The sequence below is a fragment of the Hemitrygon akajei genome, chromosome 2 (genome assembly GCF_048418815.1).
Source record: "Hemitrygon akajei chromosome 2, sHemAka1.3, whole genome shotgun sequence".
Taxonomy (NCBI): Eukaryota; Metazoa; Chordata; class Chondrichthyes; order Myliobatiformes; family Dasyatidae; genus Hemitrygon; species Hemitrygon akajei.
This window is the reverse complement of record NC_133125.1, coordinates 195,492,591-195,515,227: the sequence shown is the minus strand read 5'-3', so window position 1 is coordinate 195,515,227 and position 22,637 is coordinate 195,492,591. Positions and strand designations below refer to the sequence as shown.

The following is a 22,637-nucleotide window of genomic DNA, read 5'->3' as shown; positions in this document are numbered from 1 at the left end:
GCCTGAATAATCTGCAGAAACAGAATCAGAATCGGGTTAATTATCTCTGTTATATATGATGTGAAATGTGTTGCTTTGAGCAGCAGTGCAGTGCAGAGACATAACATCACTATGAATTATAAAATAAATAGTGCAAGTGAAGGAATAATGGGGGAATCAGTGGGAATCTGTGTGTCATCCCCGGCACAAAGACGATGGTTGTGGTGTTTGGAGCCGATCATCTCAGCCACAGGACATCTCTGCAGGAACTCCTCAGGACAGAGTCCTCGGCCCAAACACCCTCAGCTGCTTCCTCAACAACCTTCTGTCCATCGTAAGGTCAGAGGTCGGGATGGTCACTGATGACGACACAATGTTCAGCACCATCTGCCACCCCTCAGGTAATGAAGCAGCCCACAACACAAATGCAGCAAGACCTGGACAATATCCAGGCCTGGGCTGATAGGTGGCAAGTGACAATCACACCACACAGTGTCAGGCAGTGATATCTGAGGAAGGGATCTCTGAGAATCATGAGAATTGGGAAAGCTGATAAAATACTTAAACTAGGTGCCTTACAATCTGGGGAACGATGGTAAAATTAATTAGACCAAGAGAGAAGGTCACTGAGAGGTGACGATATGACAGTCAGGTCAGTGATTAGACTGTGGACGTGTTCAGTCAGCAAGGTGAAGCTCACTGGATCAAAGGTAAACAGGTGGAGGTTGGATCGCAGACCACGGCAGGAGAGTTTATCATCAGATAAGGAGAGTCACGGCAGGAAAACAGGGTCAGAAACGAAAATAGTGAATTACAGAGAGCATTGGGAAATGGTTGTCAGTCAGATCAAGAGAGACCACATAGAAATAATCAGAGGTCAAATATTACAGAGAAATGCAGGTTTCTGATGATTTTTTGTGAAATCCGCATGTCACCATTGTATAACTGGAACCCGTAAGATCATTGACTCAGTGGAGTATCTTTGAGATCGCACTCGAAGTGTTCCCCGGTGTTCACTGTAACAGGGTCTGAATAGACTGACTTGTTCCCGAAACTCACCACCGCTGTCTGGCAGGTTCTTTCTGTGCTGTTCCATCTGAACCATATTTAAGTGGGAGACGGGTCCCCACACCCACAACCCAACCCCCAGTCCCTCTGTCCCTCGAGCTGCTGTTGTGGACGCTGCCTGATGAAGACTGTCAGACTCAGCGACGTGGAGATTGCAGAGCAACACACTCAAAATACTGGAGGAACTCAGGGGGTCAGGCAGCAGCTGTGGAGAGGATAACAGTCCTCGTTTCAGACCGAGACCCTTGAACACTGTTTATTCCTCTCCATATGCTCGGGAATGAATGTTCCTTTCCACACGTGGACCCTGTTCCGAACAAGTGAGACCAGATCTTTGGAGCCGGGCCGGGTCAAGCAGGGAAATGGAAATCAGGAGTTGAATGTTTTCCACACTGTGACGTACAATGTCCAGTCCTGTGGTGATTCCTGCAGACACATCTTTGTCATCGCCACAGCATCAGTCTCCTCACAGCAGATTCTCTCCACATCCCGTGTCCCATACCATTAACTGATTTAATAGTTGTTATAAATTTACATTAATCACCGTTTTTACACCTCAGCCTGATATATCCCTTTAGTGCTCGATATAAAAAATCTCGAGCCAATTGAGGAACACCGAGGGTTAGGCAGCATCTGTACAGAGAAATGAACAATCGACAATTCAGTTCGAGAACCTTCATCTGCACTGTCTCAACCCGGAATATCTTCTGTCTATTTTTCTCCACAAATGCTGTCTGACCCGCTGAGTTTTTCCAGCAGCTCTCTTTTCCTTCCAGATTCCTGCATTTACAGTCCCTTCATTCTCTCTTTTCAGGACTTGCCCTTTCAGTTCTGCCGTAGACTGAACCAAGCTCTTCTCTCCGGCTTTCTCTATGTTAGACTTGTTTAATGTGTTTCTGATCGCTGCTGTGGAAATGAACACGATTCCTGCTTCACTGAAAAGGAACATTCATTCCCCAGACCGCAGCGCCCCTGGTGGACAGCCGCGGTACTGCAGGGTTTAAGGATCCTGAACCAGGAAGTACCGGGAGTTAACATGGCTTCGAAAGGACAGGTCGAGAGTTTAACCGAGGAGGCAATTTGTCCCATCTGCCTGGATTTCTTCACCAATCCGGTGTCACTGGAGTGTGGTCACAACTTCTGCCGCTCTTGCATCACACAGTGTTGGGAAAGGGAGGAGAGAAACCCCTGCCCGGAATGTAGAGAGGAGATTGCAGACCGCACCCTCAGGGCCAGTCGGGCCTTAGCAAATCTGTCTGAGAAAGCTCGAAAACTAAACCTGAATCCGAAAGAAAAGGAAAAGAAACTTCACTGCGGGAAACATGGGGAAGAACTGAAGCTGTTTTGTGAGACGGACGAGACACTGATCTGCCTGATCTGTGCGACTGCGCGGGAACACAAGTCTCACAGCTTCATGCTGGTTAACGAAGCCATTGAAATCTACAAGGTAAAACTAACCAGGTTTTGATCAACTGTTTACTTAGTTGCATATTTTGGTCTAATGTCTTTACTCTCTTATTCCCAGGGTCGGGTTAAATCTTCCTTAGACTCTCTCACTAAAAAGAAATCGGACTTCGAGGAAATGGAGCAACAACAGAAAGAGAAGATTTCTGGAGTTCGGGTGAGGCTTCCAGAGCAGAATTTACAAATTCGCTGTGTAGTTTTGTTCCCTATAATGCAGAATAGCAGAGTATCGCAGCCCCAGTAACCTGGGATCGATCCTGACACCTGGAGCTGTCTGCGTGGAGTTTGCATGTTCTCCCCGTAACCAGTACCTTCCTTTAGCCGACATTGCATGGTTGAACGGTAAATTGGCGACTGTAATTAACCTTGTGACGTTGGGTGGTCTGTGAATCAGGTCGGAGTTAGTGGGTCAGAGACGGAATATATGTTTCAGGGAAACGTGGGGGAATGTGATGGAGGGGATTGTTCTGAGAAACAGCAGAGACTTTAATGGGCTGAATGGCTACCTTCCATGTCAGAAGGAAATACAAAAAATAGCCTCAAATAGTAACTAGCCTCTCCTTTCATTTGACAGGAACAGTCACACAGTCTTCAGTCCCAGATCACATCCCATTTTGCTGAACTGCGCCGGGTTCTCGCTGAGAAAGAGCAGCGTGCACTCCGAGATCTCAGGGAAGAAGAGGAGAGGATTCTGAATCAAATGGAAAAAAATCTTCAAGAGATTCAAGAGAATTTAAATTCCATCCAGGCGGAAATCTTAAAGTTACAGGAACGAATGGATCAACAAGAAAATATCACATTCCTCATGGTGAGAGATTTCAGTTTGGTTCTGTAAAAGTGCACAGTCACAACATGATGTAATTTATCTCAAATACTGTTGTTGCAAACTGATTTCCACCATGCAAATGTCTTGACTGTTCAGAATTGTCATTGTCCCAAACCGGCCTCCCACAACATCTGTACATCACAAGACAGTCTGCAACCTTCTCGGGAATGAGTTACTCTGATCAGAGCACTGAGCTGGTGGTTGTTTCTGTGATTCCCACGTTTAATATCCCCTGAGACTCAGAGTAACATCCAGTTACAGTCACAGGCTGTGAGTGTGTTTCTGATATTCTCTTCACCACATTTCTTGTGGGATTAACAACAAATGATGTCTTATCTTTGACTTCTGATCTCATAAAAATGGAAATATTTTCTCCATTCCCACCCCATCAAATCCATTCAGAATGTTAAATTTCTCCATCTGATCCTCCCTGACATCGTATCCAGATAAAAATACACCATCTGTTCAGTCTCTCCTGTAAGTTCCATCCTCTCAGTTATGGGATACATTTCATAAACACTCCTTGTGCTTTCTCCCGAGGTTCGGTGTCCCTCTTTCTCCATCTGTGTCAGTAGGAGTGAGTTTAGTGGGAGTTTTCAAAGTTCCAAAGGTACATTTAATGTCAGAGAAATGTATACAATATACATCCTGAAATTCTTTTTCTACACGAACATCCATGAAAATGAAGGAGTGCCCCAAAAAATGAATGACAGTTTAATGTTAAAACCCCAAAGCCCCCTCAGATCCCCCTCCCACACATATTCAGCGGCAAGGCAATGACCCCTCTCCCCCACCAGCAAAAAAACATCAGCACCCCCCACCGAGCACTCAAGCAAAGCATCAATAAAGACACAGACTTGCAGTAGCAAAGACTACTCGTTCACCCGGTGATTCAACATAACACAGGCTCTCTCTCCCTAAAAAGGGAAGAAGAGGCGACCGGTTTCACAGCAAGAGGGGACACATAACAAACAACTCACTGATTTACGATGTTGAAAGTCTGTTGTGTTGTTTTTCTCAAGCTCTGTTCCAAAACAAATCGGGTCTCGGGTCACTCACCCAGCAGCCAGCTTGTTGTTTTCAATCTTCCATCTCCCACGACACACCGATTCCCCACAGAGGCACCGACCTCGAGTCCACCCACCTCCAGAGCCACAAAATCCTGGAACTCTGAAGGTGTGCTAGTCTTCTAGGCCGTGTCCTCGATATATCGAACAGTCGCCGGTACGCGCCATCGTCCTCCTTAGCTCCCGGCAGCTTTTGAAAATCTGTCTCAGATTCCTGTTATTGTGATGCTGATTGTCAGTCTCAGTCAGCTGAGATCTGTGTTTGATTTATTTCAGGAGGAAGCTCGTCGGAAGAGAAGGTAGGACATGGTCTTTACTGAAACTCTGTATGGATTTGTAAAATAGTTCAAATATCGCTGATGCTCAGTTTATAACCAGCTGTATAATATTTACAGGTTTAGTAATGAAGACCAGACATTTTCAGTGACAGATGGTGCCCTGCTGGTTGAAAAATTCTATCACCCCTATTTGTTCGACACGGCATTGGGAGAAGCATTTCGTGGCATTAAGCGAGGTAAAACATACAGATTCATTTGTTCTTGTTTCAGACACAATTAATTAATACACAAAAATACAACTGCAGATGCTGTGGATCAAAGAATACGGACACAACGCTGGGAGAACTCAGCAGGTCAGGCAGCATCCGTGAGAAAAGAGTAGCCAACGTTTCGGGCCGAGACCCTTCATCTTATAAACGTTGGCTACTCTTTTCTCACGGATGCTGCCTGACCTGCTGAGTTCTTCCAGCGTTGTGTACGTACAATTAATTAATAATTGGACACAAAATTTGGCTGTAATAATAGGGAAGTGAAGTTTATTCTGGCACCAACCCCACCTGCAGGGAGGTATCACTGTCACATGATCATCTGGAGATGTCAGACCCCTGAACACACCAACACTGGGGCAAAATATAACCAATTCACGGGACTGTCAGATGAACCACTGCATCCTGATCCTATTCATGCTGGGAAAATATGTCAATGCATGCGCTTGAATCCTGCCATAGTAGCTCTGTAGTTAATATTTCATTAATTACATTAATGTGGATAAAATCTGGTATCACTGTGGTGACAGGGATTGTCAGAAAAACACACCAGCCCTTCGAGCCCCTCACCCTCTCTGACCTGTCCGTGACCGCAGTCTGATTGACTCAGCTCTGCCCCCTGCTGGACTCGCCAGTCTCACTGTTGTGATCAAACCACCACATTGAAGCATCGTCAGACTGAACCCGGACACACCAATCAGCATTGATCTCGGTGAACGACGGGAGAAGCCCACACAGCATAACTGGTCTGGCAAATCTCCCTCACACACATACACAGGAAGGATTGGCAGACTGTAGTCAGAGCCTCAGCATCGCACATTGTTAGTCCCCTCAGTGACATGGAAACTATTCTCTCTCTTCAGACACAGTGAATGTTTTTTACTTGAACAATTCACACACGTGTCACACGTTGCCAACACACACCGGACATGTGAAGACACACTGTAACACAATACTCAATGTGACCCTCACCTTCAATGTGAACACACACTCACTGATATTTACCACAACTGACACACGCACACACATCCACAATGACACATATCCAAACACACCATCAGAGTGGGACACAGACACATTTCCGTGTGATTGTCCCATATTCCTTTAACCATCTCCTATCCATGTACCTGTCTAAATTTATTTCAAAATACTTTAATTATACCTCTTTCTAAGACTTCCTCTGGCAGCAAATTACACATGTACCCACATCCCTCACAGTGAGAAAGTTGCCCTGCAGATTCCTTGAAAAACTTTCTCTTCAATCTCTGCCCTCTGGTTTTGGACTCCGCTATTCTGGGGGAAAAGACCCTGTGTATACACTTTACATCTCCCCTCATGATTTTATATACCTCGAAAAGGGGTCCCCCCTCAACATCCAATGCTCCAGGGAAATACCCCCAGCTTATCCAGTCTCTCCTTTTACCCCAGGCCCTCCAGCCCTGGTAACATCCTCCTGTAGTGACATCCTTCCCAGAGTCGGGACCAAGAAATGCACACAATACTCCATGTGTGGTCTATGATCAACATCAACGGCCTTGGTGAAGTTCATGTGGACAATGTCTACCACCCTGTCCTGGTCAATCCTCTCTGTCACCTCTTTGACAAACTGGAATTTGTGAGACGTGATTTTCCATGCACAACGCCGTGCTGACTGTCCCTGATCAGTCCTCGTCATTCCAAATGCTGTTCGATCCTGTCTCTCAGAAACTTTCCCACCACCGACGTTCAGGTTAAGGACTGGACTTCCCTGGTGTGACCTTCCAGCCCATCGTAACTAAAGGCTCAAACTGAGCCACCCTCCAGTCTTCCAGCAGCTCACCTGCGGGGAAATGTGAAGCAAATATATCTGCCAGAGTCTCTGCAAATTCATCCTCTGTCCTAATGAGGGGCTGTGTGGAGAGGGTTTGTGGGAAAGGAGACCCTTATCACCCATATTCATCCCCCTTCACCTTCTGTTTCCATCTACACACACAGTTCAACACCGGCTTTCCACCCCCTCCCCCATCTGGTTCTGGTTCCATCTGCCATTCATCTCTCCCCTAATGGTTCCCATTGTCATAAACAGGAAAAAGTCTGCAGATGCTCGAAATCCAAATCAACAAACACAAAATGCTGGAGGAACTGTATACTGGCCATCTCCCAACTCCACTCTCAGTCCTGATGGTTGGGTTTTGACATGAAACATCGACAGTCCCTTTCCCCCCACAGATGCTGCTCGACACACTGAGTTCCTCCAGCAGATTGTGTGAGGCATGATTATTGGATGTATTTAAGGTGGAGTCAGATACAATTTTTAAAGGTCGAGGGACTACAGTTTGGGGAACTGGTCTAGGAGAGGAATTGATGCCGGTATCGATCAGTCACTGTCACATTGAATGAAGGGCCTGTTCCTGTACTGTTCCATGTTAGACAATAGACAATAGGTGCAGAAGTAGACCATTCGGCCCTTTGAGCCTGCACCACCATTTTGAGATCATAGCTGATCAACTACTATCAATACCCGGTTCCTGCCTTGTCCCCATAACCCTTGATTCCCCTATCCATAAGATACCTATCTAGCTCCTTCTTGAAAGCATCCAGAGAATTGGCCTCCACTGCCTTCCGAGGCAGTGCATTCCAGACCCCCACAACTCTCTGGGAGAAGAAGTTTTTCCTTAACTCTGTCCTAAATGACCTACCCCTTATTCTCAAACCATGCCCTCTGGTACTGGACTCTCCCAGCATCTGGAACATATTTCCTACCTCTATCTTGTCCAATCCCTTAATAACCTTATATGTTGCAATCAGATCCCCTCTCAATCTCCTTAATTCCAGCGTGTACAAACCCAGTCTCTCTAACCTCTCTGCGTTAGACAGTCCAGACATCCCAGGAATTAACCTCGTGAATCTACGCTGCACTTCCTCTACAGCCAGGATGTCCTTCCTTAACCCTGGAGACCAAAACTGTACACAATACTCCAGGTGTGGTCTCACCAGGGCCCCGTACAAATGCAAAAGGATTTCCTTGCTCTTGTACTCAATTCCCTTTGTAATAAAGGCCAACATTCCATTAGCCTTCTTCACTGCCTGCTGCACTTGCTCATTCACCTTCAGTGACTGATGAACAAGGACTCCTAGATCTCTTTGTATTTCTCCCTTACCTAACTCTACACTGTTCAGATAGTAATCTGCCTTCCTGTTCTTACTCCCAAAGTGGATAACCTCACACTTATTCACATTAAACGTCATCTGCCAAGTAACTGCCCACTCACCCAGCCTATTCAAGTCACCCTGAATTCTCCTAACATCCTCATCACATGTCACACTGCCACCCAGCTTAGTATCATCAGCAAATTTGCTGATGTTATTCTCAATGCCTTCATCTAAATTGTTGACGTAAATTGTAAACAGCTGTAGTCCCAATACAGAGCCCTATGGCACCCCACTAGTCACCACCTGCCATTCCGAGAAACACCCATTCACCGCTACCCTTTGCTTTCTATCTGCCAACCAGTTTTCTATCCATGTCAATGCCTTTCCCCCCGATGCTCTGAGCTTTGATTTTACCTACCAATCTTCTATGTGGGACCTTATCAAATGCTTTCTGAAAATCGAGGTACACTACATCCACTGGATCTCCCCCGTCTATCTTCCTGGTTACATCCTCGAAAAACTCCAATAGATTAGTCAAGCATGATTTACCCTTGGTAAATCCATGCTGGCTCGGCCCAATCCTATCACTGCTATCTAGATATGCCACTATTTCATCCTTAATAATGGACTCTAGCATCTTCCCCACCACCGATGTCAGGCTGACAGGTCGATAGTTCTCTGTTTTCTCCCTCCCTCCTTTCTTAAAAAGTGGGATAACATTAGCCATTCTCCAATCCTCAGGAACTGATCCTGAATCTAAGGAACATTGGAAAATGATTACCAATGCATCCGCAATTTCCAGGGCCACCTCCTTTAGTACCCTAGGATGCAGACCATCTGGACCTGGGGATTTGTCAGCCTTCAGTCCCATCAGTCTACTCATCACCGTTTCCTTCCTAATGTCAATCTGTTTCATTTCCTCTGTTATCCTATGTCCTTGGCCCATCCATACTGGGAGTTTGCTTGTGTCTTCCTTAGTGAAAACAGATCTAAAGTACTCATTAAATTCTTCTGCCATTTCTCTGTTTCCCATAACAATTTCACCCAATTCATTCTTCAAGGGCCCAACATTGTTCTTAACTATCTTCTTTCTCTTCACATACCTAAAAAAGCTTTTGCTATCTTCCTTTATATTCCTGGCTAGCTTGCATTCGTACCTCATTTTTTCTCCCCATATTGTCTTTTTAGTTAAGTTCTGTTGTTCCTTAAAAACTTCCCAATCATCTGTCCTCCCACTCACCTTAGCTCTGTCATACTTCCTTCTTTTTAATGCTATGCAATCTCTGACTTCCTTTGTCAACCACTGTGGCCCCTTTCCCCCCTTTGAATCCTTCCTTCTCTGGGGGATGAACTGATTTTGCATGTTCTATGTTCTCTGTTTAGAAGAATGAGAGGAGATCTCAGGGAAACACAAAACTCTTCCCAGGCCCAACAGACAGGATGCAGGGAGGATGTTTCCCCTGTCTGAGGGGTCGAGGGTCAGGGGTCACTGTCTCAGGATGGGGTGGACCCTCAGAGGATGGAGTATCTGGAATTCTCTACACCGGAGGCTGTGGGGCCTTAGTTATTCAGTTCATTTAAAGTCACTGAGTCATCGTCTAACAGCACAGAAATGTGCCCTTCGACCCATCACCTATGTGCTGACCTATTTACCCATCTACACTCATCCCATTGGCTGGCATTAGGTCAGTCTCCTTCTGTGCCTTGTCTATGAAGTGTCTGCCTCAGTGTCTCTTAAACACAGTGATTGTATCTGATTCCATCACCTTCTCTGGCAGCAAGTTCCAACATCAACCACTCACTGTTCAAATAAACTCACCTTTAAACTCCTTCCTCTCACCTCAGACATGTGACCTCTTGTATTTGATCCCCTCCTGTGGGGAGAAGATTTCAACCATCTGCTCAGTCTACGCCCTCATAACATATATTTCTGTCAGATCACCCCTTGGCATTTGGCCCGTATCCTTCAAAATCTTCCCTATCATCACTTCTCTGAGCCAGGCCTCAACTCCTCTTCTGTGCCAGTTCCACAGGGCCCTCAATTCCCCTGTGTTACAGAAGATGATCGACCTCATTTTCTACCACATTACAGAAGCTAATGTGCTGCAGGTCCTAAAATGCAGAAACGGAGATAAATCCCCAGGTCCTGATCAAGTGTGTCCCAGGACATTGTGAGAATCTCAGGAGGAAAGTGTGGAGCCTATTTTGCAGATATCTGTGTCATCAATAGCTACTGGTGAGGGGCCAGATGACTGGAGGGAGACTAATGTTGAACATTTTTTGAAGATAGGCTTGGAAGAATATGGGAAAGTATCAGGGTACAAAATAAATTGGGATAAAAGTGAAATTTTACCCCTTACTAAAGGACATTATAATCAATGTTGATTAGCAACTCAATTTAGATGGCCAATAAATGGTATAAAGTATTTAGGTATAAGAGTTGATAATGATATAAAGAATTTATATCAATTAAATTATTTGTCATTATTGAAAAAATTTCAAGAAGATCTTGATAAATGGATGATGTTACCAATAATATAAGTGGGTAGAGTTAATGAATATATTCCCTAGACTACAGTGTTTATTTCAAACATACCAATACAATTGCCATAGAAGTTTTTTTCAAAAGTTAAATAAATATGTGAGAAAATTTCTTTGGAAAGGTAAGATGTCAAGAATATCGTTGGAAAAACTGACATGGAAACATGATTTAGGAGGGTTACAACTTCCAAACTTCAAGAATTATTATAAAGCAAATCAACTTAGATTTATTGCATCTTTTTTTGATGAAGAAAAACTGTCATGGATTAGAATAGAGTCAGATAAGATAGGAGAAAATATATCAGAAGATTTTACATATAAATGGGAATATAAATGGATACGGGAAAAGAAAGAATCTCTTATATTAAAACATTTGATTGATTTATGGAATAAGATAAATGTTGATGATGAGATAAAGAAATCTTTATTAGCAAAGAGACCCCTAATTTGAAATAGACTTATTCCTTTTACAATGGATAATCAACTTTTATATAATTGGTACCAAAAAGGGATTAGATGTATAGGAGACTGTTATGAAGGAGGTATATTAATGTTATTTGAACAATTAAAGAATAAATATAAAATATCAAATAACACTTTTTTTTGTTATTTTCAATTAAGGGCTTACTTAAGAGATAAACTGGGTCAAACAATGTTATTGCCAAAACCTAATGAAATTGAAACTTTAATTCAAAAAGGAAAAATTTAAAAAATTACTTCTTTTATGTATAATCTGATTCAAAAACAGACACTTAAACAAGGAATTCATAAGTCAAGACAAAAATGGGAATCAGACTTGAATATTAAAATTGATGAAACAAGTTGGTCAAGACTATGTCTTGACAGTATGACAAATACAATAAATGTCCGACTTAGATTAGTACAATATAATTTTTTACATCAATTATATATCACACCACAAAAATAAATAGATTAAACACAAATTTATCTGATCAATGTTTTCGATGTAATCAAGAAATTGGTACTTTCTTACATTCTACTTGGTCTTGTTCTAAAATTCAAACTTTTTGGATAAATTTAAGAGTTTTATTGGAACAAGTTATTGGAATACTACTTCCACATAACCCAATATTATTTTTACTAGGTGACATTGAAGGGATAAAACCGAAAGTTAAATTGAACAAATATCAGAAAGAATTTATAAAAATTGCATTGGCAGTAGCCAAAAAAGCTATTGCAGTTACTTGGAAATCGGATTCATACTTAACTATGAACCGTTGGAATAATGAAATTTTTAATTGTATTCCACTTGAAAAGCGTTGTGCTAACCACTATGCTACCGTACTGTCCATGCAGAAAACCAAGCCCTTATTTACAAAAGATAGGATGGTGTATATAGGTGCTCCGAAGATAAAGATGTTGGTCCTTTGGGGAAAGAAATAAATACATATATTAAACTTATTTTGAATTCCATGGAGCATGTGGAGACCTTCCGATATCCAGGCAGTCTTTCTTTCTCCTCTTTTTCTTTCTTTCTTTTTTTTCCGACAGGAATATGTTATGGGGGGAAGGGGAGGGCTGTTATTATTCTTTTCTTTCCATGTAATCAATTGAAATTCAATAAAATTTTAATTTAGAAAAAAAAGAAGATAGACTGTTGGGAAAAGCATTGGAAGTACAGACCGGTGAGCCTAACGTCAGTGGAGGGTACATTAATGGAGGGGATTCTGAGAGACAGGGTCTACATTCATTTGGAAAGGCGAGGACTAATCAGGGAGACCCAGCTTGGTTTTCTGAATGGACGGTACGGTAGCATAGTGGCTGGCACAACGCCTTACAGTACCAGTGACCCGGGTTCATGTCCCGTCACTGGCTGTACGTTCTCCCATAACTGTGGGGGTTTCCTTCAGGTTCTCCGGTTCTTCCCACAATCCAATTACCCAGTTCTTAGTCTAGGATTAAATCAGGGGTTGCTGGGTGGTGGGGGTCATTGTAACTTGTCCCATGGTCAGGCTCGGATTAAATCGGGGGTTGCTGGGTGTTGGGGGTCATTGTAACTTGTCCCATGGTCAGGCTCAGATTAAATCAGGGGTTACTGGATGTTGGGGGTCATTGTAACTTGTCCCATGGTCAGGCTCAGATTAAATCAGGGGTTGCTGGGTGTTGGGGGTCATTGTAACTTGTCCCATGGTCAGGCTCGGATTAAATCAGGGGTTGCTGGGTGGTGGGGGTCATTGTAACTTGTCCCATGGTCAGGCTCGGATTAAATCAGGGGTAGCTGGGTATTGGGGGTCATTGTAACTTGTCCCATGGTCAGGCTCAGATTAAATCAGGGGTTGCTGGGTAGTTGGGGTCATTGTAACTTGTCCCATGGTCAGGCTCGGATTAAATCAGGGGTTGCTGGGTGGTGGGGGTCATTGTAACTTGTCCCATGGTCAGGCTCGGATTAAATCGGGGGTTGCTGGGTGTTGGGGGTCATTGTAACTTGTCCCATGGTCAGGCTCAGATTAAATCAGGGGTTACTGGATGTTGGGGGTCATTGTAACTTGTCCCATGGTCAGGCTCAGATTAAATCAGGGGTTGCTGGGTGTTGGGGGTCATTGTAACTTGTCCCATGGTCAGGCTCGGATTAAATCAGGGGTTGCTGGGTGGTGGGGGTCATTGTAACTTGTCCCATGGTCAGGCTCGGATTAAATCAGGGGTAGCTGGGTATTGGGGGTCATTGTAACTTGTCCCATGGTCAGGCTCAGATTAAATCAGGGGTTGCTGGGTAGTTGGGGTCATTGTAACTTGTCCCATGGTCAGGCTCGGATTAAATCAGGGGTTGCTGGGTGGTGGGGGTCATTGTAACTTGTCCCGTGGTCAGGCTCGGATTAAATCAGGGGTTGCTGGGTGGTGGGGGTCAAAGGGCCGGATGGGCCTATTCCGTGCTGTATCTCAATAAATAAATTACAGCTGATGAAAGTGCAGTAGACATTGTCTCCATGGAGTTTAGCGAGGGATTTGAGAAGGTAGCAGAGAGTTAGATCACATGGGATACAGTACGATTTGGAATAGGATACAGAGTTGTCTGGGTGGAGTCCTGTGACCAGTGGTTGTTCTGCAGGGATCGGTGCTGGGTCCACTGTTTTTCATCATTCATATGAATGATTTGGAGAGAATGTAGATGATGGGTTTAGTAGGTTTCTGAAGGACTCTAAAACTGGTGGTTTCATGGACAGTGAAGAGGTTATTTATTTATTTAGAGACAGTGTGGAACAGGCCAACCCAGAGCAACGACCCGCTCCACCCAGCAATACTAGCTGTTCAACACTAGTCTAACCACAGGACAATTTACATTGACCAGTTAACCTCCTAACTACTTGGTCTTTGTACTAGAGTCATAGAGTGACAGAAAAGTACAGCACAGAAACAGGCCCTTTGGCCCATCTAGTTCATGCTGAAACATTTAAGCTGCCTACTCCCTTCAGTCTTCACTGTTACCATAGCCGTCCACACCTCTGCGATCCATGTATCTGTCCAAACCTCTCTTAAACATTGAAATTGAGTTTACATGTATCACTTGCACTGGCAGGTCTTCCCACACTCTCACAACCCTCTGAGTGAAGAAATTTCCCCTCATGTTCCCCTTAAACTTTTCACCTTTCACCCTCACACATGACCTCCAGTTGTAGTCCCACCCAAACTCAGTGGAAAAAGCCGGCTTGCATTTACTCTCCTCGTAATTTTGTATACTGTACCTCTCTCACCTCCCCTCAGTCTTCTAGCTTAAAGGAATAAAGTCCTAACCTGTTCAATCTTTCCTTATAACTCAGGTCCTTCAGTCTGAGCAACATCCCTGTAAATATTCTCTGTTCTCTTTCATCCTTATTTATATCTTTCCTGTGGGTAGGTGACCAAAACTGCACACAACATTCCAAATTATGCCTCACTAACATCTCATACAACTTCAGCATAACATCCATCTCCTGTATTCAAAACTGCACACAATATCCAAACTCCAACAACAACTCCAACCTAACTGCAGTACTCAATAGACAATAGACAAAAGGTGCAGAAGTAGACCATTCGGCCCTTCGAGCCTGCACCGTCATTCTGAGATCATGGCTGATCATCTGCTATCAATACCCGGTTCCTGCCTTGTCCCCATATCCCTTGATTCCCCTATCCATAAGATACCGACCTAGCTCCTTCTTGAAAGCATCCAGAGAATTGGCCTCCACTGCCTTCCGAGGCAGTGCATTCCAGACCCCCACAACTCTCTGGGAGAAGAAGTTTTTCCTTAACTCTGTCCTAAATGACCTACCCCTTATTCTCAAAACATACCCTCTGGTACTGGACTCTCCCAGCATCTCGAACATATTTCCTGCCTCTATCTTGTCCAATCCCTTAATAATCTTATATGTTGCAATCAGACCCCCTCTCAATCTCCTTAATTCCAGCGTGTACAAGCCCAGTCTCTCTAACCTCTCTGCGTAAGACAGTCCGGACATCCCAGGAATTAACCTAGAGAATCTACGCTGCACTTCCTCTACAGCCAGGATGTCCTTCCTTAACCCTGGAGACCAAAATTGTACACAATACTCCAGGTGTGGTCTCACCAGGGCCCTGTACAATTGCAAAAGGATTTCCTTGCTCTTGTACTCAATTCCCTTTGTAATAAAGGCCAACATTCCATTAGCCTTCTTCACTGCCTGCTGCACTTGCTCATTCACCTTCAGTGACTGATGAACAAGGACTCCTAGATCTCTTTGTATTTCTCCCTTACCTAACTCTACACCGTTCAGATAATAATCTGCCTTCCTGTTCTTACTCCCAAAGTGGATAACCTCACACTTATTCACATTAAACGTCATCTGCCAAGTATCTGCCCACTCACTCAGCCTATCCAAGTCACCCTGAATTCTCCTAACATCCTCATCACATGTCACACTGCCACCCAGCTTAGTATCATCAGCAAACTTGCTGATGTTATTCTCAATGCCTTCATCTAAATCGCTGATGTAAATCGTAAACAGCTGTGGTCCCAATACTGAGCCCTGTGGCACCCCACTAGTCACCATCTGCCATTCCGAGAAACACCCATTCACCGTTACCCTTTGCTTTCTATCTGCCAACCAGTTTTCTATCCATGTCAATGTCTTCCCCCCAATGCCATGAGCTCTGATTTTACCCACCAATCTCCTATGTGGGACCTTATCAAATGCCTTCTGAAAATCGAGGTACACTACATCCACTGGATCTCCCTTGTCTAACTTCCTGGTTACATCCTCGAAAAACTCCAATAGATTAGTCAAGCATGATTTGCCCTTGGTAAATCCATGCTGGCTCGGCCCAATCTTATCACTGCTATCTAGATATGCCACTATTTCATCTTCAATAATGGACTCTAGCATCTTCCCCACTACTGATGTTAGGCTGACAGGACGATAGTTCTCTGTTTTCTCCCTCCCTCCTTTCTTAAAAAGTGGGATAACATTAGCCATTCTCCAATCCTCAGGAACTGATCCTGAATCTAAGGAACATTGGAAAATGATTACCAATGCATCCGCAATTTCCAGGGCCACCTCCTTTAGTACCCTAGGATGCAGACCATCTGGACCTGGGGATTTGTCAGCCTTCAGTCCCATCAGTCTACTCATCACCGTTTCCTTCCTAATGTCAATATGTTTCATTTCCTCTGTTACCCTATGTCCTTGGCCCATCCATACATCTGGGAGATTGCTTGTGTCTTCCTTAGTGAAGACAGATCTAAAGTACTTATTAAATTCTTCTGCCATTTCTCTGTTTCCCATATCAATTTCACCCAATTTATTCTTCAAGGGCCCAACATTGTTCTTAACTATCTTCTTTCTCTTCACATACCTAAAAAAGCTTTTGCTATCCTCCTTTATATTCCTGGCTAGCTTGCATTCGTACCTCATTTTTTCTCCCCGTATTGCCTTTTTAGTTAAGTTCTGTTGTTCCTTAAAAAGTTCCCAATCATCTGTCCTCCCACTCACCTTAGCTCTGTCATACTTCCTTTTTTTTTAATGCTATGCAATCTCTGACTTCCTTTGTCAAACACTGTGGCCCCTTTCCCCCCTTTGAATCCTTCCTTCTCCTGGTGATGAACTGATTTTGCACCTTGTGCATTATTCCCAAGAATACCTGCCATTGCTGTTCCACTGTCTTTTCTGCTAGGATATCCATCCAGTTAACTTTGGCCAGCTCCTCCCTCATGGCTCCATAGTCTCCCCTGTCCAACTGCAACACTGACACCTCCGATCTGCCCTTATCCTTCTCAAATTGCAGATAAAAGCATCATATTATGGTCACTACCTCCTAATGGCTCCTTTACTTTAAGATCGCTTATCAAATCCTGTTCATTACACAAGACTAAATCCAGAATAGCCTTGTCCCTGGTCGGCTCTCGTACAAGCTGTTCCAAGAATGCATCCCTTAGGCACTCTACAAACTCCCTATCCTGGGGTCCAGCACCAACCTGATTCTCCCAATTCAGCTGCATGTTGAAATCCCCCATAACTACTGCGACATTACCTTTGCCACATGCCAATGTTAACTCCCTATTCAACTTGCACCCAATATGCATTCTACTGTTTGGTGGCCTGTAAACAACACCCATTAGGGTCTTTTTGCCCTTACTGTTCCTCAGTTCTATCCACACAGACTCTACTTCTCCTGATCCTATGTCCCCCCCTTGCAAATGACTGAATCTCATCCCTCACCAACAGGGCCACCCCACCCCCTCTGCCCACATTTCTGTCCCTACGATAGCACATATACCCTTGTACATTCATTTCCCAGGTCTGATCTCCCTGCAGCCATGTCTCCGTTATCCCAACAACATTATAGTTACCCATTCGCACCTGAGCTTCAAGCTCATCCGCCTTCTGACACATCGTGCATTCAGATATAGAAATTTTAGCCCAATTTTCCTCTCTCTGTTTAAATCACTGCCTATTGTGCTTAACCCAGCTCCCCAAACTCACATCGGGCTATACGCCCCTTGAATTTTGTTGTCCTTCCTAAATTTACTTATTTTTTCTGCATATTTAACTCCATGTTCCGTCAGACCATCTCTCTGCACATGTGTCCTCCTTATCACTTGTTCCGCCTCACCTTTCTCTACTACACACTTCATATTCCGGAACCGTGTAGTCCGCACCTGTCCTTTATTCTTCATCTCGCTATCCTCTCTCGCATTCTGGATCCCTGCCCCCTGCAAATTTAGTTTAAACCCCCCGAGAAGCACTAGCGAACTTTCCTGCAAGAATGTTAGTATCGCTCCAGTTCAGGTGTAAACCGTCCCGTCGGAACAGATCCCACCTTCCCTGGAACAAAGCCCAATTATCTAAAAACCTGAAGCCCTCCCTCCTGCACCATCCTCTCAGCCACTTATTAATCTTTATAATCCTTCTGTTCCTTGCCTCACTCACACGTGGCACAGGTAGCAATCCTGAGATTGTTACCCTGGAGGTCCTGCCCTTCAGCTTCGCACCTAACTCCCTGAACTCACTACGCAGGACCACCTCACTCATCCTACCCACGTCATTGGTCCCTACATGGACCACAACATCTGGGTTCTTGCCCTCCCTCTCGAGAATAACCTGCACCCGATCTGAGATGTCTCGGACCCCGGCACCAGGGAAGCAACATACCATCCGAGACTCCCGATCTTCCCCACAAAATCTCCTATCTGCCCCCCTGACTATAGAATCCCCTATCCCTACCGCTCTCTTCTCTTCCCTCCTCCCCTTCCTAGTCAAGGGTCCAACCTCAGTGCCAGAGACAGGACCACTGCAACTTGTTCCTGGTAGGTCATCCCCACCAACAGTACCCAAAACGGTATACTTATTGTTGATGGGAACGGCCACAGGGGTGCTCTGCTCTCTCTGTCTGCTCCTCCTGCCTCTCTTGACTGTCACCCATTTGTCTACCTCCTGTCTTTTCGGTGTGACTACCTCCTGATAACTCTTATCTATCTCTGCCTCTGCCTCCCAAATGATCCGTTGTTCATCCAGCTCCTGCTCCAATTCCCTAACTCGGTCTGATAGGAGCTGCAGCTGGATGCACCTTTTGCAGGTGTGGTCATCAGGAACAACTGTGTTGACCCTGACCTCCCACATACTGCATACGGAGCACACCACTGCTCTAACTGTCTCCCCCATTACCTGATCCCAGATTAGTCAGAATAAATGAACAAAGTACCTACCAACCTTACCTTTTTTTACCTCAGCAAGCACGTACTCAGGCTCACTGATTTCCTCTCACCGAAGTCCCCTTGCGCCGAAGCCCGCTGAGCCAAAGCCCAGCACTCTGCTCACTCTGCTCCCACGCACTCCGCTGCCCGCACCGACAGTGCCCGCTCCTAAAAGTGGGCCTCTTTTTAAACGTCACCCACGCCTGCGCAGTTTTACCTTCCTCCTCAGGTACTGTCCAGGTAGGTCCGACTGTCTCGGCCTACCTACAACGGCTGATCCTCTGATCTCCAGTCGTCTGTCGACCTCGAGCACCCCTTACTCCCGCTCCCCCTTCATACTTTTATTTATGAAGGCCAATGTGCCAGAAGCTTTCTTTACAACCCTAAACAAGAGAAAATATCTGCAGATGCTGGAAATCCAAGCAACACACACAAAATATTGGAGGGACTCAGTAGGTCAGGCAGCATCTATGGAAATGAATTGGAAATGAGTTGATGTTTCGGTCTGAGATTTTGTGTGTGTTGTTTTGGAGTTCCACCATCAGCAGACTTTTATATTTGGATCACTCTGTACAATTCTGGTTACGTATCTACAGGAAGAGGCTCATTAAACTGAGAGGGTATAAAACAGATTGACAAGGATGTTACTGGGACTGGAGGGTTTGGGTTATAAGGAGAGGCTGGATATTATGGGACTTTTTCCATTAGCTCAGGAGGCTCCAGGAAAGCCATAGAGGTGGGTACGGTTACAAAGATTTAAAAGACATCAGGACAGGAAAGGCCTCAAAGCTCACTGTTTCTTTTTTCTGGACACCGGAACTAACCAGTTCCCCTCCACCACCACTCTCCTCCGCTTAGTGGAACTTGTCCTCACTCTCAGTAATTTCTCCTTTGGCTCCCCGCCCCACTTCCTTTAGACAAAATGTGTAGTCATGGGCACTCGCGTGGGTCCCGGCTATGCCTGCCTGTTTGTCGGCTACATGGAACAGTCTATGTTCCAAGCCCACACTGGTGACCACCCACACTTTTCCTACTCTACACTGATGACTACATTGGTGCTGCTTCCTGCACCCATGCTGAACTCGTCGACTTCATCCACTTTGCCTCCAACTTCCACCCTGCCCTCAAATTCACCTGGTCCATTTCCAACACCACACTTCCCTTTCTTGCTCTCACTGTCTTTATCTCCAGAGACAGTTTATCCACCTTATATTCTGTTTGGGGAGCCTTCAACCTGAGGGCAAGGACATCATTTTTAAACTTCCCGTAATACCCCCAAACCGCCCCTCCCCTTCTCCATTTCCCATCCCCTTTTCCCTCTCTGAGCTCATCTTACCAATCAACTACCCAGCTCGTTACTTCATCCCTCCCCCTCCAGGTTTCACCTATCACCACGTGTTTCTCTCTCCCTCCCCACCCCACCTTTTAAATCTATTCTTCAGGTTTTTTTCTCCTGTTCTGATGAAGGGTTTCCGCCCAAAACGTCGACTTTTCTTTTTTCCATAGATGCTGCCTGGACTGCTGATTTCCTCCAGCGTTTTGTGAGTGTTGTTTGGACAGCTACATAGGTAGGAAAGGTTAAAAGGAGTACTGGGCAAATATGGGCAAATGGAACCAGATGATTAAAATGAGTTGGTCAGCACAAATGAATTTGGCCTTACCTCCATTTTAAATGCCTCCAGTGTTTACTCATCTCATCCAGTTGTTGCTCCACCCCTTCCTCACATCCGTTTCCCCCGTCTTTCCATTTTTGAGGAAAGGTCTCGGCTTGAAATATCGACTGAATACCTCCCTGAAGAAATGCTGCTTGACCCACTGACATCCTCCAGAATTTTGTGTGTGTTGATCAGGAAAAACCTCGGGAAGATGCCGGTTGTCCATCCGCTGTGTCAGAAACGAGCCACGCTCCCGAATAATGGCTTCAAGACAAATTCAAGGAAACAAAGTTTATTAACAGTTCTGCAGAGCTGGGCCCCTTCAGAGAAGGGAACCCTGAACCTTACAGGGCAGCAGGTTTTATCCTTCTTCCTTACCACCCCTCCTCCCTGACTCGGGAGGTACACAGTGTTTTCCCATTCCATATTTGGAGTTGTTTTTTTACACGTTTCTGTAAAACAATAGTCCATATCTCAGGACTTCAATGATTCCACAAACAGTTAATTTTCTCAAGGCTTCTGCATTCATAATTAGATCACACTTGTTTACAGACTTTAACCCAGACATAATTAAATCACATTTGTCCCTAAACATAATTAAATCACATTTGTCCTTTGACTTTAACCCGGACCTGTCAGAAACGCACATCTTAATTTTGAATCTTACACGCTGCGTTTGGGTAAAACCCCGGGAAAGGGTCCTGTCGCCCACCCGATCCCGGGGCCGCGCTGCCCGAATCTCCCCCCCCCTCCCCCGGTCCCGGGGCCGCGCTGCCCGAGTCTCCCCCGCCCCCCGGTCCCGGGGCCGCGCTGCCCGAGTCTCCCCCCTCCTCCCCCGGTCCCGGGGACGCGCTGCCCGAGTCTCTCCCCCCCCCCCACCCGTCCCGGGGCCGCGCTGCCCGAGTCTCCCCCCGATCCCCGGGGCCGCGCTGCCCGAGTCTCCCCCCGATCCCCGGGGCCGCGCTGTCCGAGTCTCCCCCCAGTCCCGGGGCCGCGCTGCCCGAGTCTCCCCCCGATCCCCGGGGCCGCGCTGCCCGAGTCTCCCCCCGGTCCCGGGGCCGCGCTGCCCGAGTCTCCCCCCGATCCCCGGGGCCGCGCTGCCCGAGTCTCCCCCCGATCCCCGGGCACTCTCTAATTCTCTGCTTCTCCCCCCAGTCTCTGTCACCCTGGATGTGGAAACGGCGAATCCGCGGCTCGAGGTGTCTGAGGATCGGAAGAGTGTGAGACGGACCGGGACCCGGAGGGATCTCCCTGACACCGGGAAGAGGTTCACAAACTGGCCTTGTGTGCTGGGATCGGAGGGATTCACATCGGGGAGACATTACTGGGAGGTGGAGGTGACGAGGAATCGGCGCTGGGGTCTGGGAGTCGCCGCAGAGTCTGTGGAGAGGAAGGGATGGGTCAGACCGAGTCCGGAGACCGGATTCTGGATCATCGAGCGGGAAGATGACACGATGTGGGTTCTCACCTCCCCTTTGTCCCGTCTCCCTGCCGGTCCCATCCCCGGGAGGGTGGGAGTTTATCTCAGTTACGAGTCCGGGACAGTTTCATTTTACAACGCAGAGACCAAGTCCCATCTCCACACCTTCACTGGGAATAAATTCACGGAGAAACTTTATCCTTTCTTCTGGATTGGATATATAAACGAGTGGCTGAGAATCTGCTCCGGTTCCGCTCCGGGTCTGTAAACGGGTCAGGTCCGGGACCGGCGTCAGGAGTAAGTCAGTGTAAATATAAATGTGCGGAGAGTGAAATAAACATGATTTGAGAATTATCGATTCATTAATTTTAACTCGTTCACCGCATCCGTCAACGGAACAGAAACACTGCGAATTCAGCAGCAGCCGCGGGCGGCAGGTCCTGAGCTCCCCGGCTCCCCCGGGTGCTAAAGTCCACCGGGACTGACAGGGTAACTGGGGCAAGTGGTGGTGGTGCTGACTGGGAGAGGGAGGTCAGGATGAATCTTGGTAACATGGGACATGTGGTGGTGGTAACACACAAAGCACCAGAGACTCCCACCATGTCCGGTAACATCTATGGAGGGATATGGGCAGGTGAGGGTGTGATAGGTAGATGAGGGACGGGGTGGAGTGTGGAAATGTGTCAGATACTGCGAGGTGAGAGGCGTCAGTGATAAAGAGCTGATGATTTAGAAAATAGTCTGCACATTTATTTCTATTACCACCAAAGTGCATGA

The 22,637-nt window shown here is 45.9% G+C and overlaps 1 protein-coding gene across 1 annotated transcript; it reads left to right on the top strand.

The window, feature by feature from the left end:
• The first annotated feature begins 331 nt into the window (after positions 1 to 331).
• LOC140721873 (zinc-binding protein A33-like) lies at positions 332 to 22,181 on the top strand. Its single transcript, XM_073036701.1, has 7 exons — positions 332 to 380; positions 2,097 to 2,494; positions 2,573 to 2,668; positions 3,086 to 3,319; positions 4,681 to 4,703; positions 4,800 to 4,918; positions 21,596 to 22,181. The coding sequence occupies exons 1-7, from the start codon at positions 332 to 334 to the stop codon at positions 22,126 to 22,128; spliced, it is 1,452 nt and encodes a 483-aa protein (XP_072892802.1). The 3' UTR covers positions 22,129 to 22,181.
• The last annotated feature ends 456 nt before the right edge of the window (positions 22,182 to 22,637 follow it).

Excerpts from the sequence above, each read along its gene's own strand:
- LOC140721873 (XM_073036701.1), top strand. The coding sequence starts at position 332 with ATGGTCACTGATGACGACACAATGTTCAGCACCATCTGCCACCCCTCA. Across the intron at positions 3,320-4,680 it reads AAAATATCACATTCCTCATG|GAGGAAGCTCGTCGGAAGAG; the intron begins GTGAGAGATTTC and ends GATTTATTTCAG. Across the intron at positions 4,704-4,799 it reads GAAGCTCGTCGGAAGAGAAG|GTTTAGTAATGAAGACCAGA; the intron begins GTAGGACATGGT and ends TAATATTTACAG.